Here is a 22840-nt window from a genome sequence, read left to right as displayed (position 1 = left end):
TACTAGGGGACTTTAACGCCCCACTCACACCAATGGAGATTATCCAGACAGGAAATTAATAAGGGAACACAAACATTAAATGACACATTGGACCAGTTAGACCAAATTGACATCTACAAGAATTTCATCTGAGAATAATAGAATTCACTTTATTCTCAAGTGCACATGGAACATTCTCCAGAACAGATTACATCTTGGATCACAAATCAAGTCTGGCTAAATTAAAAAATCCTGAAATTATATCCAGCATTTTTTCTGACTACAATGCTATAGGGTTAAATATCAGCTAGAGTAAATAAACTGTAAAACACAAACACATGGAGGCTAAACAATACACTTCTGAATAACCAAGAGATCGCTGAAGACATCAGAGGAAATCAAAGAGTACCTGGAAACAAATGACCGTGAAACCATTAACAACTGAAAACATGTGAATCAAGGCAGTGCTGAGAGGGACATTCACAGCAATATAGGCCTACTTCAAGAAACAAGAGAAATGTCAAATAGACAACCTAGCCTCGCACCTACAGGAACAAGAAAAATAAAAAACTCCCTTTTAATAGAAGGGGAAAAATCATGAACATCAGAGCAGAAATAAATGAAAAAGAAATGAAAGAGACAATACCAAAGGTCACTAAAACTAAAATGTGATTCTTTCAGGAGATAAACAAAACTGACAGTCTTTTATCCAGACTCATTAAAATAAAAAGGGAGAAGACTCAAATCAATAAAATTAAAAATTAAAAAGAAGTTACAACAGACAACACAGAAATACAAAAGATCATAAGAGACTACTACAAGCAATAAAATGGACAACATGGAAGAAATGGACATATTATCAGAAAAGTATATTCCTCCAAGACTGAATCAGGTGGTCGTGGTGGTTTAGCAGCTAAGTCATGTCCGACTCTTGCAACCCCATGGACAGTAGCCTGCCAGGTTCCTCTTTCCATGGGATTCTCCAGGCAAGAATAATGGAGTGGGTTGCCATTTCCTTCTCCAGACTGAATCAGGAAGAAATAGAAAATATGAAAAGATGAATCACAAGCATTGAAATTGAATCTATGATCAAAAATCTTCCAACAAACAAAAGCCCAGGGCGAGACGGCTTCACAGGTGAATTCCATCAAATATTTAGAAAACAACTAACATGTACCCTGCTCAAACTGTCCCAGAAAATAACAGAGGAAGGAAAACTCCCAAATTCATTCTATGAGGCCACCATCATCCTGATGACCAAAACCAGACAAAGATACCATAAATATATTATAGGCTAGCATCACTGATGAACATAGGTGCAAAAACCCTCAACAAAATTCCTCCAAACAGAATCCAACAACATGTTAAAAGGATCATACAACATGATCAAGTGGAGTTTATCCCATGCATCCAAGGATTTGTCAATATACACAAATCAATCAATGTGATACACCATATGAACAAACTGAAAGATAAAAAACACATGATCATCTCAATACATGTCGGAAAAGCTTTTGACAAAATTCAACCAGCATTTATGATAAAAAAAAAAATCTTCAGAAAATTGGCACAGAAGGAACCTACCTCAATATAATAAAGACCATATAAAGCAAATCCACAAAAACATTATTCTCACTGGTGAAAAACTGAAAGCATTTCCTCTAAGATTAGAAACAAGACAAGGGTGCCCACTCTCACCAGTGTTATTCAATATAGTTTTGTAAAGTCCTAGAGACAGCAATCAGAGAGGAAAAAGAAATAAAGGGAATCTGTATTGGAAAAGAAGTAAAACTCTCATTGTTTGTATGTGACATGACACTACACATAGAAAAACCCCAGGTTTGCAAACAGAAAACTACCAGAGCTAATCAATGAATACAGTAAAGTCTCAGGATATAAAACTAATACAGCAAAATCCCTTGCATTTCTGTACACTAACAATGAAAAATCAGAAAGAGAAATTAAGGAAACAATTCCATTCACCACTGCAACAAAAGAGCAAACTATCTAGGAATAAACCTACCTAAAGAGACAAAAGATCCGTATACAGAAAACTGTAAGACACTGATGAAATAAATCAAAGATAATACAAACAGATGGAGAGATATATCATGTTGTTGGACTGGAAGAATCAATATTATGAAAATGACTGTACTTCTTGAAGCAATCCAGATTCACTGCAATCTCTATGAAAATGCCAATGGTATTTTTCACAGAACTAAAGCAAAAAATTTCACAACTTACATGGAACACAGAAGACCCCAAATTGCCAGAGCAATCTTGCCAAAGAAAAATGGAGCTGGAGGAATCAAGCTTCCTGACTTCAGCCTATACTACAAAGATACAGCCATTAAGACAGTATGGTACTGGCACAAAAACAGAAATACAAACTAATGGAACAAGATAGTAAGCCCAGAGATAAAGCTACACACCTATGGGCACCTAATCTTTGATAAAAATGGCATTAATACAACAATGAATTAAAAGTTTCTTCAATAAGTGGTGCTGAGAAAACTGAACAGCTACATATAAAATTAGAACACTTCCTAATACCATATACAAAAATAAACTCAAACTGGATTAAAGACTTAAATGTAAGGTCAAAAACTATACAGTTCTTAGAGGAAAACATAGGCAGTGCATGCTTTGACATAAATTATAGCAAGATCTTCTTTGACCCACCTCCTAGGGTAATGGAAATAAAAACAAAAATAAACAAATGGGACCTAATTAAACTTAAAACCTTTTGCACAGCCAAGGAAACAATAAATAAGATTAAAATCAACCCTCAGAATGGGAGAGAATAATTACAAATGAAGCAACTAACAAAAGATTAATCTCTAAAATATATAAGCAGCTCATATAGCTCATTATCAGAAAAACAAACGGCCCAATCAAAAAGTGGGCAGAAGGCCTAAACAGACATTTCTCCAAAGAAGACATCAGTCAGTTCAGTTCAGTTGCTCAGTCGTGTCTGACTCTTTGCAAGCCCATGAATCCCAGCACGCCAGGCCTCCCTGTCCATCACCAACTCCTGGAGTTCACTCAGACTCGCATCCATTGAGTCAGTGATGTCATCCAGCCATCTCACAAAGAAGACATATATATGGCCAATAAACACTTGAAAAGATGCTCAACATCACTCATTATTAGAAAAATGCAAATCAAAACTACAATGAGGTTACATTACCTTACACCAATCTGAATGGCCATCATCAAAAAAAACTAGAAACAATAAATGCTGCAGAGGATGTGGAGAAAAGGGAAGTCTCTTGAACTGTTGGTGGGAATGTAAATCGACACAGCCACTATGGAGACCAATATGAAGATTCTGGTAAAACTAGGAATAAAACTACCATATGACCCATCAATACCACTACTGGGCATATACCCTGAGAAAATCATAATTCAAAAAGACACATGTGCCCCAGTGTTCACTGCAGCACCATCTACAGTAGCCAGGACATGGAAGCAACCTAGATAAAACATGGTACATTTATTTAATGGAACAGTATTCAGCCATAAAAAAAACAAATTTGAGTCAGCCATAGTGAGATGGATGAACCTAGAGCCTGTTATACAGAGTGAATTACATCAGAAAGAAAAAAACAAAAATATCATATATCAACACATATATATGGAATCTAGAAAAACAGTACTGATGAAGAACCTATTTACAGAGAAGAAAAGGAGATGCAGATGTAGAGAACAGACTGGTGGACACAGTGGGAGAAGGAGAGAGGGCAAATTGGCAAAGCAGCACTGACATATATACAGTATTACGCATAAAATAGACAACTAGTGGGAAGCTGCTGTATTAAAGAGACAGCCCAGCCTGGTTGGTGCTCTATGACAATCTAGAAGGCTGGACTGAAGGTTTGAGAGAGGCTCAAGAGGGAGGGTACACATATATATGTGTGTGTGTGTGTGTGTGTGTGTGTGTGTGTGTGTGTGTGTGTGTGTGTGTGTGTGTGTGTGTGTGTGTGTGTGTGTGTGTGTGTGTGTGTGTGTGTGTGTGTGTGTGTGTGTATATACATGACTAAATATATACATATATACATATATACATATGACTATATATATACATATATGACTAAATCTTGTTGATGTACCACAACCACCTCAAGATTGTAAAGCAATTATCTTTATTTTTAAAGGTAAAAATAAACTAATTAAATAAAATCACACCAAAAATATAAAATGCCTAAGAATAAACTTAACTAAGGAGGTGAAAAGGTTATACTCTGAAAATTATAAAATACTGACAAAACAAAAAGAAATAGATGATACAAAGAAATAAAAGATATCCCATGTACATAAGTTTTGAAGAATTAATATTATTAAAATGTTCACGTCATCAAAAGCAATCTATAAGTTTAATTCAATCCCTATCAAAATACTCATGACATTTTTCATAGAACTAGAGCATATAATCCTAAAATTTACATGGAACCGCAAAAGACCCTGAACAGCCAAAGCACTTTTGAGGAAAAAAAAAGAACAAAACAGGAAGTGTCACACTCCCTGACTAAAAGCCTATCATCATCAAAACAGCATGGTACTGGCACAAAATCAGACACATAGATCAATGGAACAGAATAAAGAGTCCAGAAATAAAGTTGTGCATCTGTGGTCAATCTACAACAAAGGAGGGAGGAATACACAAAGTATAAAAACCAGTCTTTTCCACAAGTGGTGCTGGGAAAACTGAACAGTTAACATGTAACAGAATGAGATAAGAACAGTTTCTCACACTTCACACTAAAATAAACTAAAAAATAGAGACCCCAAACCATAAAACTCCTAGGAAAAAACATAGGCTCTGACACAAATTGTAGAAATATTTTTTGGATCTGTTTTCTAAGGAAAGGAAACAAAAGCAAAAATAAACAAACGGGATCTAATTTTACTTAAAAACTTCTGCACAGCAAAAGAAATCACTGACATAATGATAAGACAACCTGCTGAATGGGAGAACATATTTGCAAATGATACATCTGATAAGCCATTATCATTTACATAAATACATAAACAGCTCATACAATATCAAAAACCTGATTGAAAAATGAGCGGAAAGTCTGAATAGACATTTTCCAAAGACAATATACAGATGGTCAAAAGACACATGAAAAGATGCTAAACATCTGTAATTTTCATAGAAAAGCAAAGCAAAACCACAGTGAGATATCATTTCACACCTGTAAAAATGGTTACCACCAAAAAGTCTACAAATAACAACTGTTGGCAAAGATGTGGAAAAAAGGAAACATTCCTACACTGTTGGTAGGAATATAACTTGATACAGTCACTATACGAAACAATATGGAGGTTTCTCAAAAACTTGAAAATAGAACTACCAGCAAGTCCCCTCCTGGGTACACATCTGAAGAAAATGAAAACACTAATTTGAAAATGCATGCATTTGAATGTTCACAGCAGTATTACTCATAATAACCAAGACACAGAAGCAACTAAAGTGTCCGTAACAGTTGAATGAATAAAGAAGATGTGTTTTATCTATACAATGGAATATTGGATGGTGGTGATATATATGTCTGTGCTCAGTCACATTCAACTCTTTGCAACCCTCTTTGTAGCCCACCAGGCTCCTCCGTCCATGGGATTTTCCCAGCACGAATCCTGGAGAGGGTTGCCATTTCCTCCTCCAGGGATCTTCCCAACCCAGGGATCAAACCATGTCTTTTGCATTGCAGGCGGAATCTTTACTACTGAGCCGCCAGGGAAGACCCCACAATGGAATACTACTCAGTCATACAAAACAATGAGATTCTGCCATTGACAACAACATGGATGGACCTAGAGGGTATTATATAAGCTAAGGGAAGCAAGTCAGACAAAGAAAAATATTCTACATGGTTGGAAAAAGACTCTGATGCTGGGAGGGATTGGGGGCAGGAGGAGAAGGGGATGACAGAGGATGAGATGGCTGGATGGCATCACTGACTCGATGGACGTGAGTTTGAGTGAACTCCGGAGTTGGTGATGGACAGGGAGGCCTGGCGTGCTGCGATTCATGAGGTCGCAAAGAGTTGGACACGACTGAGCGACTGAACTGAACTGAACTTATATGTGGAATCTAAAAAAGAAAACAAACTAGTGAATATAGCAAAACAAAAACAGACTCAGGTATAGAGAACAGACTGGTGGTTACCAGTGGGGAAAAGGAGGGGAGAGAAGGGATTGAGGTAGGGGATGAGAAATACAAACTAGTATGTATAAAATGGCTAGCCTACATATTGTACAGCAGAGGGAAATATAGTCATTACTCTGTAGACTTTAAATGGAGTATAAACTATAAACTGTTGAGTCTCTATGTTGTACACCTGAAACTAATAACATATTATAAATTAACCATTCAATTTAAAAATTTTTAATTAAAGTTTTCTTTTCATATGCTTTGCAATGATTAGTTAGAAACCCTAGACTAGCCAGTCCAACAGAAATGTAATACAAGTCAGAATTTTCTAGTAATCCCATTTAAAAATAAACAACTGAAATTAATTTAATAGAATTAAGTAGAATTCTATTTAACCCAAAATATCCAATATTATAGAATAATAAAAATCATTTCTAAATGTAATATTTTTAAAACTTATATTTAACATTTTTTTGGTAATAAGTCTTGAAAATCCATTATGTATTTTCCATTTACAGAGCATCTCAAACAGACTAGCCAAATATGACTAGTGGCTACCATATTGGACAGAGCAGCCTTATACCATTCACAATTCTGATAAATTACTTGCTCTTTTCCTTCCTGTAAAAACTTGCAGAAAAAGCTTTAAATGTTCTCTGTAGAAAACAAAGCAATAATGAGGGGCAGGGAATATATTCACCATGTGCTATATGCTAAGTTGTTTCAGTCAGTCTGATTCTGTGCAATCCTATGAACTACAGACTGCCAGGCTCATCTGTCCATGGGATTCTCCAGACGAGAATACTGGAGTGGGTTGCCATTTCCTTACTCAGGGGATCTTCCTGACCCAGTAACTGAACCCACATCTCTTAAGTCTCCTGCAATGGCAGGCAAGTTCTTTACTACTAACACCACCTGGGTACCCCTATACACAACTGAAAAATAAAAATATGTTAAAGTAATAGTACCTTCTTAGTTCATTCATGACTTTAAAAGCTTTCTTCATATGCCAAGGATTCACTGTCACCGGGCAGTGTTTTTCAGTATTATCATCTTTTGAATCGAGAGGCTTCTGATGACCCTGATTTGTGCATCTGTACATAAAAGAAAATAACAAAACACAGAAAAAGATCTTATTAAAGACAGTTTAGTTCAGACTTATCAGGTTACAAGAGATACAATGAACACACCTCTCCCCCACTTACTTAGAGGATGTCTCACAGTATATTCCAACATAGGACTAAACGACAATTCAGAACACTTTCTGATGGTCACTGTGATTTTAACCAAAAAAGTAGGTAATTACCTCCCTCGTGTCAAAACTCTCTCAAAGATGAGCACAGAAAATTCAGTAAAATGGTTCATCTAAGCTAAGTCGCTTCAGTCGTGTCCAACTCTGTGTGACCCCATAGACGGCAGCCCACCAGGCTCCCCCATCCTTGAGATTTTCTAGGCAAGAATACTGGAGTGGGTTCCCATTTCCTTCTCCAATGCATGAAAGTGAAAAGTGAAAGTGAAGTCGCTCAGTCATGTCTGACTCTTAGCGACCTCATGGACTGCAGCCTACCAGGCTCCTCTGTCCATGGGATTTTCCAGGCAAGAGTACCGGAGTGGGGTGCCATTGCCTTCTCCAGATACCTTCAAAAGAAATGCTGAGAAATGATCTTCCCTGTTGGAAATTAACCTGCTTTTTACATTCTGCAGTAGGCCTATTTACAAACCAAGACAGGAACTGGTTCATATTTTGTACATACTTCAGAAGCTTAGAATCTGAACTGAACTTTGTTCTCTATTGCAAGGTTATTTACAACATATATTTCAGACCTATTTTAATTCTTTACTGAGTATTAACTTATAGGCAGCCTCTGTACTATATTTTTTTTCATTGTTTCTTTAATCCTCATAACTCTGTAAGCTAATTACTATCACCAAAAAACATAAAGAGACTGAGGCAGAAAATAATCTGGGCAACTTGATAAATGGTAGAGCTGGATAACAGTGTGGCCAGTTTGACTCTCAAGTCCATTCTTTTCACTAATGTTAGATACCATTTCCTGCATTAAGCAGTGGATAGTTAATTCCATAGTTATATGGAATTTGTTAAGAGTAGAAAGCTATTAGTATGGCTGTGTAAATTATTATTTCAAGATCTGGGAACCAAAAAATTAACAAATCAAATCAGGATGTCACTGTGGGAAGGGTTAACCACATATGGGTAGACACAAGGAACTCTTTGAGATGGCTGCACAGTTCTAGAAATTTACTGACAATTATAATGGCTGAATTTTATGGTATGCAAATTATACCTTAATAAAGCTATTAAATAAAAATATTAGGATACTAAATTAAGCCCCCCAAAATGCATTCTTTTATATACATCACACACAGAACAAAAGGCAAACATCATTAGTATTGCACCATTTCTCTTCATGCCACTTCCTTTCCTAATGATAATTCATTCTTTAAATATTATTTTATAACTTCAGCATCTAATTTTTGGCACTATGTACCAAGCACTATTTTAGGCACTAGGCCCTAGGAACATTTCAATAAACAGAACAAAAATTCCAGGCTTCATGGAATTTGTAGTTGGGGGCGGGGTGGGGGTGGGGGTGGGGGGTGGTAATGATATACACAACAGACCAGTAAACAGCATGCTAGAAAATAAGAACTATGGAAAAAAGAAAATGTGTCGGGTAAAGAGTCAGGAATATGGGCGTGATGGAACTTATAGTATTAAACAGGGTGATCAGGGCAGGCTGAATTGAGAACTGAGATTAGAACAAGGACCAGAAGGTGGGAAATGGCCAAGATGGAAGAAATAACTAGAGCAAAAAGGCCACTATGCACCTCACATGTTCCAGGATGTGAGAGCAGGGCTGGAGAATGGAGCGGTGATTGCATGTCTACTCCAAGGCCTCGTATATGTGTGTGTGTGTCTACTCCAAGGCCTCATATATGTGTATGTGTGTGTGTGTCTACTCTGAGGCCTCATGTATGTGCGTGAACACACAGAAGGATGAGTTACACCTGGCCTAAGAGAAAGAGCTAGGAAGTCTAGAAGCCAAGAGAGAAAGAATATCTAGATCTGACAGAGGAAAGTGGGGACACTCCTAATAGTATGAGACATATTCTCATAATGCCATTTCTACCACTACTTTATTAAGAAAACAGTAGGAAAAGGGAAAATTATGTAGATACATCCAACCTACACAAACTTTCTTACCCTGTAACACTGAATACCCACATATGTAGCAAGTTGACGATATTTATATATGCTTCAAATTTAATTACTTAAGCTTACAACAGAGGGAAAATACAATATTGAGGACTGGCAAAACTATCACCTAAGGCCTTTCAATGCTCACAATGGAAACAAAAGCAACTCTGCCCTATAAAGAATATCACTAAGAGTCATGAGTATTTATATTTGCTAAGAAATTGGAATTAAAACTTACTGCATTTAAGAATTCACTTTAAGACAGATACCATTCAACAACCAATGTCTATATTGCTGCTTTCTTAAAGCTATTTTTAGCTCTTGCTTTTCTAATGTACTCCAGAAACTCTGCAAAGAAAAGATTCTATTCAAAAGCTTAAAGGAATAACTAAGGAATAACACTGCTTCTTTTAAGTGTTGTCTGTATTGAAAGTCCCTTTCAAATGCAGAACCCTGCCAGAGGTCTACATTTCTGACACTAAACTCCTGTCCACAATTTTCTAATTCCTATTCGATTTTGTGTCACATGGTCTCTGGTTCAGAAGCAGAACTGAGTAACAGAAAACAACACAACATGTCTAAAACTACAAATATAGAAGAAGAACACCCACTAGGAAGCAGTAAAATAGGAGGGAAATTTCTACCTTTTAAGTTACATTATAAGTGCAGTTGGAGTAGGAAATAGCAACCTACTCCAGTAATCTTGCCTGGAAAATTTCCATGGACAGAGGAGCCTGGCAGGCTACAGTCAGTTCAGTTCAGTCACCCAGTCGTGTCCGACTCTTTGCCACCCCACGAATCGCAGCATGCCAGGGCTCCCTGTCCATCACCAACACCTGGAGTTCACTCAAACTCACGTCCATCGAGCCGGTGATGCCATCCAGCCATCTCATCCTCTGTCGTCCCCTTCTCCTCCTGCCCCCAATCCCTCCCAGCATCAGTCTTTTCCAATGAGCCAACTCTTCACATGAGGTGGCCAAAGTACTGGAGTTTCAGCTTTAGCATCATTCCTTCCAAAGAAATCCCAGGGCTGATCTTTAGAATGGACTGGTTGGATCTCCTTGCAGTCCAAGGGACTCTCCAGAGTCTTTTCTAACACCACAATTCAAAAGCATCAATTTTTCGGCGCTCAGCTTTCTTCACAGTCCAACTCTCACATCCATACATGACCACAGGAAAAACCATAGCCTTGACTAGACAGACCTTTGTTGGCAAAGTAATGTCTCTGCTTTTGAATATGCTATCTAGGTTGGTCATAACTTTTCTTCCAAGGAGTCAGCGTCTTTTAATTTCATGGCTGCAGTCACCATCTGCAGTGATTTTGGAGCCCAACAAAATAAAGTCAATGGGATTACAAAGAATCGGACACAACTGAGCACACACACACAGAAGTGCAGTTACACCTTCTCCCTGCTTCCCTTGAGAAGCAAAGTGCTAACCTTTTCCAGAAAAGCTCCTCACTATGAAAACCTTTAAAGTATCTAAAGGAGATACTTTTTCAAAGTTCTTTCACTTTTAAGACTTTCCCCAAAATCTACATCCCATAACCAGGGTTAAAATTACCCAGCAGCCTGTTGTTACAATACATACTCTACAACTGTTGAGTTCTCAAGGGTTTGGATCCCAGAACACTTCTAACAGACAATCCTGAAGCCTTCCTTCCACGACTAACTCTTCTACAAACTCCCAGTTGTAGGCAAGCTTGGCTTCTCAGACCACCTTTCTAACTCTGCTTAAAAACATACTACTGCCAATAACTGATTCTCAGAGAGGAGGCCAATAAAGACTTTTATATGGGTTGTCTCCTTCAAACAGTCAGGATTCCACAATCAAGCAAAGGTTTAAGTCTACTGCAAAAATTTTGAGGAAATCTGTGAAATAACATAGTTTCCTTAGATGCATTTTATTTGTTCTGGAATAGCACTTTCCAGGGAGAAGGAAATGGCAACCCACTCCACTATTTTTGCCTGGAGAATCCCATGGACAGATGAGCCTGGTGGGCTCTTGTCCATAGGGTCACAGAGAATCGGACATGACTGAAGCAACTTAGTGGCAGCAGCAGCATTTTCCAATGGAGGATGGAGGGGATAGAAGGACTACATGACCCAAGCAATTTTTCTAAACTACACATAATCATCCTTCTTCCTGTGAAGATTCAGGCAAGTCCCTTTTACAGGTCTAAGTATACCAGAATGACAGCATCTCCAGGAATAGGGGTGAAAGGCAGTTATGTATAATTAAAAAAAAGTGGGGGGGAGTGATGTAATATGCTCCACCACCCACTTACCTCCCACCACAGGTCAATCATCTCAGATTGAGAACAAACACATTAGGAAACAGTGGTTGTTTACGCTTTCAAGGTTTTTTTGGTGGAAATAATGCTGTAAGTCATGTGAGTGATGCAGCTGAAACATTTACCAGTGGACCAAACATTTTCACATTCAAGACAAACACTCAGCTCCTAGGTGGCCACTATCTTAGCTCTTTTCTTTGCCTGTTCGCCTCAAAAGCTGCAAGATTCCCCTGCCTGCAATGTCACCCACCATTACTCACAAATTTCTGCCAAGTTCACTTCAGAAGCTGTTTTCAAAGTCACCATCCATGCTGTACTGCTATGAAGTTTGTCCGTTACTTTATAGCTCTTCTATTTTCTCTGTCTTCTAAGCACACTTGCATTCAGAAGCTGATTACCGTAAGAACATTACTCCCATAACAAGTCCAGGATATGAGAAGTAGAGACGCAACCGTAACTCTCATTTTAACATACGTTATGCCACCTATAGTTTCCCAACAAAATACCCTCACATCCTTCACCTCACCCAAATAACCACCATGTTACTTAGAGGCTGTAAAAGTGGAAGAAGGCTTTCTCCACCGGAAACATTTTGGTTTGTGGTAGAGTTGTGCTTTCAGTTTTTGCAATTAGGTACAGGCAAAAACACATACTCTGCAAATTTCCTTCAAGTGCTTAGAATTTAAACTTTTATTAGGTACACACTCAGCAGACTATCCGTAATCTATGAACATATCCTCACATTACCAAATAATGTTACCATCTGCCCTACAGACATCTAAGAACTTAAGACAGACCTTCAGGACGGAGACCTTTAGAACTGATTATGAAGCATCATGCGATTAAAAAACACCTCCCATGCAGTCACAGAACACCTTACAGATATCATAACAAAGGCACTGAATACATTAGCATAGTAGATACATTGCTAAGTTATGTTTCCAATTTCCCAGACCAAGAGAGAAAAAGTCCAGAAAAGTTGACAATGCCCAATTTTACTAAAACAGCTTACCACTTAAAGCAAAGTGCTGACCCTCCTGGAGGACAGAATGGAGGCTTACATACTGCCCTATACTCCCCCAGGATATGGTGTGCAAAACACCCACAGGATGTGAATCGGACTCTTAGGTGGAGAGGTGAATGAAGCTCTCAGAAAAAAAACGACAATAAGAGCTGTAAAATGCTCTGCTTCAGTCAGTTCAACCTTGCTCCCTCTCCCACTTTCTGTTACCTACATGACAAACAAAAGAACAAGCAAGCACTTTCTGTCCCTGACGATGACTACTATCAGAAAAGTGACCAGGGTAAAAACCCCTGCCTTCTGCAAGATCAGTCTTATTTTAAATAATGTTTTAAAAACAACTAACAAAGTTACTGTCAGAGTGGGATATATGTGAGATACTAAAATTGGGAGGAGTTTGATGATCCATTTCAAATATTTCCATGTCTTTTATCACTCATATTTCTGACCTATCTTTTGCAATTTTTCCCATTACCATCACTTGGTTGGTAAGAGGGCAGCAATATGACTTGGCAATTCAGTTGACTGGGCTACATTTTCCAACATTTGACTGAAAAGGCACTAGAAGAGGTGCAACATCAGCTAGAAAACATGAACCACAGTCCTGGCCTGTGCCAGATACTAACCAAGTGACCTTGGATTAGTCACTTAGCCTCTCCGGGCTTTAGACTGTGTACTTAAAAAATAAGGTTTTGATATTCTACAAATCTGTCTAATAAACATTATATGGAAGTCGAAGATAATACCTCACCTACAAGCCTCAGGGAGCCTTATAAACACTAAATACTATGTGAAAATATACACATAGTTACAAAAAATGTTGGGGTTAGAAGCTAAACTAAGCATGAGATATATTTTTAAGAATTTTCTTGGCCTTCCTCGTTCTTAATTGTAACACTAAATTAAAACTTACTGACAATACTCCAAACCACACCACCACTGTTAATAAATCGAGTAGGGAAGCACTGCTTAGACACCCACTAATGCCCTATACTAGGCAGAGTGAGGAATACAAAAGATGCCAAACACAGATGCCTTCTCCAGGAGGCACTTCAGAAACCACCAGGGAACAACACGATGTCAGTACACAAGTGCAAGATTCAGTTCAGTTCAGTCGCTCAGTCGTGTCCGACTCTGCCACCCCATGAATCGCAGCACGCCAGGCCTCCCTGTCCATCACCAACACCCGGAGTTCACTCAGACTCACATCCATCAAGTCAGTGATGCCATCCAGCCATCTCATCTTCTGTCGTCCCCTTCTCCTCCTGCCCCCAATCCCTCCCAGCATCAGAGTCTTTTCCAATGAGTCAACTCTTTGCATGAGGTGGCCAAAGTACTGGAGTTTCAGCTTCAGCATCATTCCCTCCAAAGAACACCCAGGCCTGATCTCCTTTAGAATGGACTGGTTGGATCTCCTTGCAGTCCAAGGGACTCAAGTGTCTTCTCCAACACCACAGTTCAAAACCATCAATTCTTCGGCGCTCAGCTTTCTTCACAGTCCAACTCTCACATCCATACATGACCACAGGAAAAACCATAGCCTTGACTAGACGGACCTTTGTTGGCAAAGCAACGTCTCTGCTTTTGAATATGCTATCTAGGTTGGTCATAACTTTTCTTCCAAGGAATAAGCGTCTTTTAATTTCATGACTGCAGTCACCATCTCCAGTGATTTTGGAGCCCAAAAACATAGGGGCTACCAATTATAAACAGTATAGGAATTGCAAAGAGGAGCTACAGTGAGCTGGAGTAAACATGGAAGACTTGTGAACAGGACAGGACTCCATCTGGGCCTTCAGTTCAGTCGCTCAGTCGTGTCCGACTCTTTGGGACCCCGTGAATCACAGCATGCCAGGCCTCCCTGTCCATCATCAACTACCGGAGTTCACCCAACTTAGAGGATTTCTAAGTTGCTTTTCTAAGGAAAATGCTGCAAACTTCTGGCCTATGATAAGGCAGAGTTTACTCTAGGAGGTTAAGGCACAAAATGATTTTGAATATATAAGATAAGCCAAAATGTTGGAGGGCTGAGACTTCCCGGCCTCAGTCTTTACAATACCTCAAGTCTTTACAATACCTGGTTTTGTAAAGTCTTTGACTTGACTCTAGATGTTAGGCAGTCAAAACAGTAGATGAACTCAAAGGAGATGAGAGACAATCCAGGTATCAAGGGATGAAATCCTGAGTGTCATCAGAGTATAAGCAATCAGAATGGACACTTGAAACCAATAATGTTCAGTTCCTGGGAGGTGATAAAATGTGGAGGATAATTAAAGAAAGAGAAATCAAAGACCGTTTCAAGGCTTTGGGTATCCAGGACCAAAAGAATGCTTATTCCATTGAGTAAGTGGAGATGTTATAAAGGGAAATCAATTTGAGAAAAAGATTATGAAAACTCAGTTTTAGACGTGCTGAATCTGATGTATGTGCTAAGGATAAGTGTACAGTAAGAAGCTCAAAATTCAAAACTGAGGCACAGATCTATAGATCAGGCTTAAGACACAGAAAGAGCCACAACTTAGTGATAAATAGTTGATTGAAAAGAACTGGCCAAGGTCTGTATCTGTGAGAAACAGTTACTGCCAATGAACAGAAGCCTTGTAAGCCAAAAAAGTGATGAGAGAGAAATTAAGAGTCACAGTCTCTCCTCTATTTGATAAGCTTAGGAATGTAATTTAACCCCTGAAAAGTAACGAGATCTACTTAGTAAAAAATCCTCCTGCAACATGGGAGACCTGGGTTCATCCCCTGGATTGGGAAGATCCTCTGGAGAAGGGAAAGGCTACCCACTCCAGTACTCTATCCTGTAGAATTCCATGGGTCCATGGGGTCACAAAGAGTTGGACACAACCGAGCACCTTTCACTTCCACTTCACTTCCACACTTAATAAGGTAGGCTACTGTCAAGATTAAATGAAATAAAGTAATAAAATTAAGTAAATCTCATTTAACAACCTAAAAACAAGAGCAGGAAACCAAGAAAAAGTAGTGTCAGAGGGAGCAAGGGCCTGTTTTTCAAGACAGGATCAGTGGTCAAAACAATACTGTAGCAAATGCCCACAGCCTGCAATGTGAGAGAGAAAAGCACATAACACAAAGTACTCAGACACCCCCTCTGGAGCACCTGTATCATATATTTGTTTACTGTCAGTTTCAACCATGAGGAAAAAGACTGTTTTGTTTTCTGAGATATTTCTTTGGGAATATTCACTGGGTGCTTGGTCACCAAAGGCATCCAATAAATATGGAAAAAAAAAAAAAAAAGCCCTCCCTCAAGTTGTTGTAGTTTAGCTGCTAAGTCATGTTTGACTTTGCAACCCAATGGATGGTAGCCCACCAGGCTCCTCTGCCCATGGGATTTCCCAGGCAAGAATGCTGGAGGAGGTTGACATTTCCTTCTCCAGAGGATCTTCCCGACCCAAGGATCAAACCTCCATTGGCAGGTGGATTCTTTACCGCTGAGCCACCAGGGAAGCGTCATAAAACTACATGTATTCAATTTAAGAGGTATCCTTTAGTCTGAGATTATGCCCTTCTTTATCTTTGGGGAGAGGTGCTAAAACGTCCTTTCTTTTACAAAAAGATGATAGTTGATAATTATAACTTTTTTTTTAACTTGACAAACCAAAAAACTTAGCAATTCTATGTCGGACTCCAATTTTTTTTTAAAAATTTCTCAGTCAGTTCAGTTGCTCGGTCATGTCTGACTCTTTCTTTATGACCCCATGGACTGCAGCACACCAGACCTCCCTGTCTATCACCAACTCCCGGAGTTTACTCAAACTCACGTCCATTGAGCTGGTGATGCCATCCAACCATCTCATCCTCTGTCGTCCCCTTCTCCTCCCACTCTCAATGTTTCCCAGCATCAGGGTCTTTTTCAACTAGCCAGGTCTTCGCATCAGGTGGCCAAAGTACTGGAGTTTCAGCTTCAGCATCAGCCCTTCCAGTGAATATTCAGGAGCGATTTCCTTTAGGATGGACTGGTTAGATCTCCTTGCAGTCCAAGGGACTCTCAACAGTCTTCTCCAACACCACAGTTCAAAAGCATCATCTTTCTTTATAGTCCAACTGTCACATACATACATGACTACTGAAAAAACAATAACTTTGATTGATGGACCTTTATTGGCAAAGTAACATCTATGCTTTTTAATATGCTGTCTAGGTTGGTCATAACTTTTCTTCCAAGGAACATTTTATGGCTGCAGTAACCATCTGCAGTGACTTTTGAGCCCCCAAAATTAAACTCTGTCACTGTTTCGCCACCTATTTGCCATGATGTGAAGCGATGGGATCAGATGCCATGATCTTAGTTTTCTGAATGTTGAGTTTTAAGCCAATTTTTTCACTCTCCTCCTTCACTTTCATCAAGAGCCTCTTTGTTCTTCTTCATTCTCTGCCACAGAGGTGGTGTCATCTGCATATGTGAGGTTATTGATATTTCTCCCAGCAATCTTGATTTCGGCTTTTGCTTCATCCAGCGCAGTATTTCTCATGATGTACTCCGCATAGAAGTTAAATAAGCAGGGTGACAATATACAGCCTTGACATACTCCTTTCCCAATTTGGAATCAGTCTGTTGTTCCATGTCCAGTTCTAACTGTTGCTTCCTGACCTGTATAAAGATTTCTTAGGAGGTAGGTAAGGTGGTCTGGTACTCCCATTTCTTTAAGAATGTTCCACAGTCTGTTGTGATCCACACAAAGGTTTTGGCATAGTCAATAGCAGTAGTAGATGTTTTTCTGGAACTCTCTTGTTTTTCAATGATCCAACTGATGTTGGCAATTTGATGTCTGGTTCCTCTGCCTTTTCTAAATCCAGCTTGAAAAACTGGAAGTTCATGGTTCACGTACTGTAGAAACCTGGCTTAGAGAATTTTGAGCATTACTTTACTAGCGTGTGAGACAAGTGCAATTGTGCAGTAGTTTGAGCATTCTTTGACATTGCCTTTCTTTGGGACTGGAATGAAAACTGACTTTTTCCAGTCCTGTGGCCACTGTTGCGTTTTCCAAATTTGCTGGCATACTGAATGCAGCACTTTCACATCATCTGCTTTTAGGATCTGAGAAATTTCAGTCAGTGAAATCCAAAAATATGAGAACCTCTGCTCTAATTCAACTGATTTTCTGGCTTCCCAAATCCCTCATAATACAGTCAACAAGATGTTAGTCTGCCTATGCTGAACATCTCTAATGTTCAAGAGCTTTCAGTGATGTGGGATCAACTGAAAAAAGGTACAGTTGTATATCTGAGGCATGTTTACTTAGCTTCATGAAGAAAAAGCAAAAAACACAAAGCCTGTAGGGAAAAAGCCAACTTGTGAAAGAGGGTCAGTAGAGAAAGGAAGGCCAAGAAAACTTTTCAGTTAGTTCAAAGGGATGCACTCTGTGCTATACTCATAGTCTTCCCTCAACTTAGTGATTATAAAAATCTTCACAAAAATAACTATAAAGGCTAGAAATGTATAAAACACTCATGAGGTCAGGGGTGATCAGCTTACACTTCCTTTCACACATCTCAGTACTGCTTAAGACGACTCATTTGCTAACCTATATAAATTTCAGTTGAACACTTTTCAGGTTCAATCAGAGGCAAATATCCCATGGTTTTAATATTGCCCAGACCCAAAAATATAACAGAATCTAAAAGACACATATACTCAAGGATGCAAAAAACAACAAACAGAGATATAAAGTCCATGACAATCAACATGAGAATCAAAAAGTATGAGAAGAGCTTGAAGGCAAGGAGTAGAGAGAGGAGAAGAAAAAAAAAAAAAAAAACCTAAATTTCAACAAGCCCATCTAAAGGAACCAGAGACCTGGACACAGTCGCCTCCAACCTTCCAAGACGTAACAGACTGAAAAGGAGCAAGGTGGGATTTGAAAATGATGCAAAACTGGTTGTTAAAAAAAATCACAAGCAAAAGTATAATACTCAGTACCAGGTAGAGACAGGCATTTCAAATATTTGGAGAAACAAATATTTGCACAAATAAAAAGACAGTCATACAAAGAGGATGTGAGTCCCCGCTTCCAACCACATCATCCAAAGCACGTAGGTCCCCATCAACCAACTTTCTTTGCATTTAAGCTCAGGCTAAAAATCTAACCTTATGAAAAGCTGAGCCCTCTCAATAACCGACACTGGCCTCCTAGCCCAGTTCTAGCACAGCGAGGCCCAGCAAAGTTCCTTCCCTAAGAACTGTCATTTCTCAAATCCAGCACCCATGAGTCAGTGCCGAAGGAAAAAACAAAGTTATTGGGAGCGGAGGCAAAGAGGCCAAGGGGTGGGAAGAAAAACTATTTTTGATGTACAGAAAGGTAAAAAACACTCCAGTTCTGGAATTATAGTATTCCTAGATAGACCAAATGAAAATAAAACCTATTTCTATTTATCATTAAATGAACAGAAATAAAAGTCTACCAACTTAAGCCACCAATGACTGAAAGGAGTTTTTTGGTTTTAACTTTTTTTCACCCCTGGTTTTCCATTACATCTCAGCCTCTCATTGTTGCAGCTCTACTGATGAAGCCTTAATAGCAAAGAACTATGCTGGACACCAAAATTCTGCTTAGTTGATCTGTATTAGATTCAGTTTATCAGTATTTGCACGCACACATTTATTTCATTTTTCATTACTTATATTTAAATGATGTGTAATGTTCTTTTCCTCCCTTCAGAGCCTGCTTTCCCAAACCTTTTTCTCGTCTGCATTCTAAGGTACCCTTTTTCTTTCCTTCAGTTCACTTTGCTACCAAAGCAAAACAGGGTCTGCAGGGAACTGATATAAACGGGGCAGGTTTATGGCAAATAATACCCTACTTAAGATATCCTTTATACCATGTGTTGTCTACAGTCAGGTAGCAATTCCTTTTATGCCTCTGAGCCTGAGCAGAACCCATGTGCTGACGCTATGCTCACATTGTTGATGCTAACCACCACCATCATGTTTCCTAGAGGTTCAGGAGTGTTCCCAAACCTGCTGAACAACATGAACATATCACAAAGTCCTCAAAGCCATACCATCATCAAGCAACTGAGCTCTTGTTCCTACCAGTCCAGGAATTCAAGAGTCTCAGGTACTCCTTAATCCCCATGACCTGGTTCTACTCAAGCTAAAAATTCTGTAAAGCATTTTTAGAAACTGTAGTTTCAGAATTCTATTAGCTCTCCTAAAAGGACTCAACATCAAACAAACTTTCAGCCCAAAACAAATTTAGCTGGCATTCTGCCAAATAGCTATAAAAGGCTGCTGTTGTACAACTGCCCTGAAATGAAGCTGGCCAAATCTAAATGAAAAATGATAAAGCTCCAAGAATAAGCGGTCATAAAAAGATACATGGTTCCTCAGAAGAAATTTGCTGGCGGTTTGAAACCTCAGATTCAAAGGGCTCTTGTCCCTTTATAAAGATTAAACTAAATAAAGTAAATCAAACTTGAAATGTTCAAAATTCCTGGGGATTAATAGTCCACTTTTAACAAAATGCTAAAAGAAAAATCTTGTATTGAATAATGCAGTTTCTTCAATGTCTCCCAAGTAACTGTTCAGCTTATTTTGGAAGCAATTTTGTTGCAGGTCTTGAATGTACTTGGGTACCAAGGAAAAGACACCTGTGCCTGGCAGGTCGTACATTACTAATTCGCCCAAGGTGCCAGAGAAACAGAAAATGCTGTGATTTCTGGACACGATTTTCTGCTGTGCCAGGTAAAAGAGGTCACATGCCCTGTACAGCCACGGTTCAGCTTTTTCCGAGCGATGTGCAAGCTCCTCGGACAGAATTTTGCTAGGAATTCGGAGAAACAGGCAAGCTGAGAGGAATTCCTCTCGGCACCGGTGTCTGTACTTTGCAGCTTCCTTTTCCGACGGCCTCGCGCGCATCCTGTGTCTCCATCCCGCCGATGCTCGGCCCTCACTGGGCTCCAGCTAGCCAGCGGAGGACCCTCACTACAGCCCCGCGCGGCGACGCCCCGCCCGCGGGTCAGCTGGGTTCCGCCTGCCGCCCGGCCCGGCCGCTACGGCCCCGCCCGCTGCCCTTCCGCTCACTCACGCGGGAGGCCGCGGCGGCGTCTCCATGGCGGCTCCTCTCGGGCTTCAGCTCTACGGCGCCCGCCGCCGCCAGCACCATTCCAGCTGCGGACGCCTGCCCCGCCCGCCCGTCGCGCCGCGTCCCATCCGCCCGGGCGCCAGCCCACCGCCGCCCCGCACCCGCGCCTGCACCGGCACCCGCTCCAGAAGCGGCCCCGCTTGCCGGCCCAGCTCTGCAGCCGCACTTCGCGGGCGCTCTCCGCCTGCCGGCGATGCTGGGGGCGGAGCGGCAGGAGGGCACTTCCGGGTGTGACGCGCCCTCAAGACCCCGCCCCGCCTCTTCCTGCCGCTGCCGAGTGGGCTCCCAGGGTGGGTTCTCCTGCCCGAACCCTTGAGCGGGAGACGTGAGGGCGGGGTCCGGCCGGAAAGCGCGTGGTCCCGGCGTTTGGCGTTCCCTGACTGCTCCACTCCACAGGCGCGTTTGTTTTGTCCTCTCGCAGTTTGCCGCCAGGTAGGCGGGAGGAGTGGGCGTAGCCGATCCTTCCTTTACAGATAGTGAAACTGAGGCAAGAAGAAATGGCTCGCCTGTCCAGAGTCCCAAGCAGGAACTGGAGCCTCACTTCTCAGGCTGTGATCCCCTCGTTGCACTTACTGGGAGAGATCTACAGCACTGTAATGGGATGCAGAGAAAAATTAGGTATCCGTGCCCGCGCATCTGCCTGCCATGAAAATACCGAATAGTCAGGTGAGACCGGAAGCTAAATGGTGGTCAAGGAGTGAAGTCGCTCAGTCGTGTCCGACTCTTCGTGATCCCATGGACTGTAGTCTACCAAGCTTCTGTGTCCATGGGATTTTCCAGGCAAGAGTACTGGAGTGGGTTGCCATTTCCTTCTCCAGGGGATCATTCCTGACCCAGGGATCGAACCCAGGTCTCCTGCATTGCAGGCAGACGCTTTACCTTCTGAGCCACTAGGGAAAGGCCTCTCAAAATATGTCATATAGAAGAGATGGAAGAAAGCGAATCTTGAGTAAATCAGAGTGCTCAGGGAAGAGGGAAGAGCAGTGCAAAGACTCCTGGACCTTGAAGAAATGAAAGAGTACAGTGCAGCTGATGGTCCCCCAAGTATGCCGCTGGGCAGTGGTAGGATCTGGGAACTTGTTAGAAAGGCAAATTCTCGAGGCCCATTTCAGATCTGAATCAGAAGTTCTGAGAATGAAGCCCAGCAGCCTGTGCTGTGACAAGCCTTCCAGAGGATACTAAGGTTTAAGGACCTCTCTGGCATCTGAGCAGTCAGGACAGGAGACAGTGGAAGGAGATGGTGTCCCGCGTGTAGTCCCCCTGGTAGGTCTTTGAAAAGATTTCAGCTTTTATTGGAAAGAGAAACAAATGCTGTGAGCAAGGTGATCGGATCACTAAAAGGATGACTTTGCTGGGATTTGTTTTAAAATCCTCCACCAAAAAAGGGAGGGTAGGGAATGCAAGAAAGAAGATGGCAAAAATGTTAATTTTTGTTGCTGAGTGATAAGTGCACAGGGTTAGTCATTTATGTGTAAGCTGATTCTTCTGTTGCTATATGAGCCACACATCCAAGAAAGCAAACAAAAAATTACCTGCTGGGATGATCAAAGTGATAGAAGTTTATAGATTCTGTTTTTTCAGAAAATATAAAGCAGATCAGAATTACTGATAGATTAAACATGAGTATAAGAGACCAGAGTGAAAGATGATCTCAAGTTTTGTTCTGGGCTCTTAGGAGAGTGGAGTTGACATTTACTGAGATTGAGAAAATAAAGAAGAAACAGATTTTATGTGGAGAGGGGAGTATTTGTCAGTTCTGATTTAAACATAGTTAAATCTGAGGTGTCCATTAAGTATCCATGTGTGGATAGGTGTAGACATTTAGATATCTGGAGTGAACTAAGCCAGAAAGAAAAACACCAGTACAGTATACTAACGCATATATATGGAATTTAGAAAGATGGTAACGATAACCCTGTATGCGAGACAGCAAAAGAGACACAGATGTATAGAACAGTCTTTTGGACTCTGTGGGAGAGAGGGTGGGATTATTTGGGAGAATGGCATTGAAACATGTATAATATAAGAAACAAATGGCCAGTCTAGGTTCAATACAGGA

The 22840-nt window shown here is 40.5% G+C and overlaps 1 protein-coding gene across 1 annotated transcript in view; it reads right to left on the bottom strand.

The window, feature by feature from the left end:
• The window catches only part of KLHL2 (kelch like family member 2), a 157260-nt gene extending 136405 nt beyond the window's left edge, over positions 1–20855 (bottom strand). Inside the window, exons 1-2 of the mRNA XM_068989725.1 lie at positions 20725–20855; positions 7105–7230 (exon numbers count right to left, since the gene is read on the bottom strand). Coding sequence (XP_068845826.1) covers positions 7105–7230; positions 20725–20750 — 152 coding nt within the window. The 5' untranslated portion in view covers positions 20751–20855. The remainder of the gene's footprint in view (positions 1–7104; positions 7231–20724) is intronic.
• Between the last annotated feature and the right edge of the window lie 1985 nt (positions 20856–22840).

Source organism: Capricornis sumatraensis, chromosome 17 (assembly GCF_032405125.1).
Source record: "Capricornis sumatraensis isolate serow.1 chromosome 17, serow.2, whole genome shotgun sequence".
Taxonomy (NCBI): Eukaryota; Metazoa; Chordata; class Mammalia; order Artiodactyla; family Bovidae; genus Capricornis; species Capricornis sumatraensis.
Note: the sequence above shows the minus strand (reverse complement) of the source record. Positions and strands in the feature narration are given on the sequence as shown.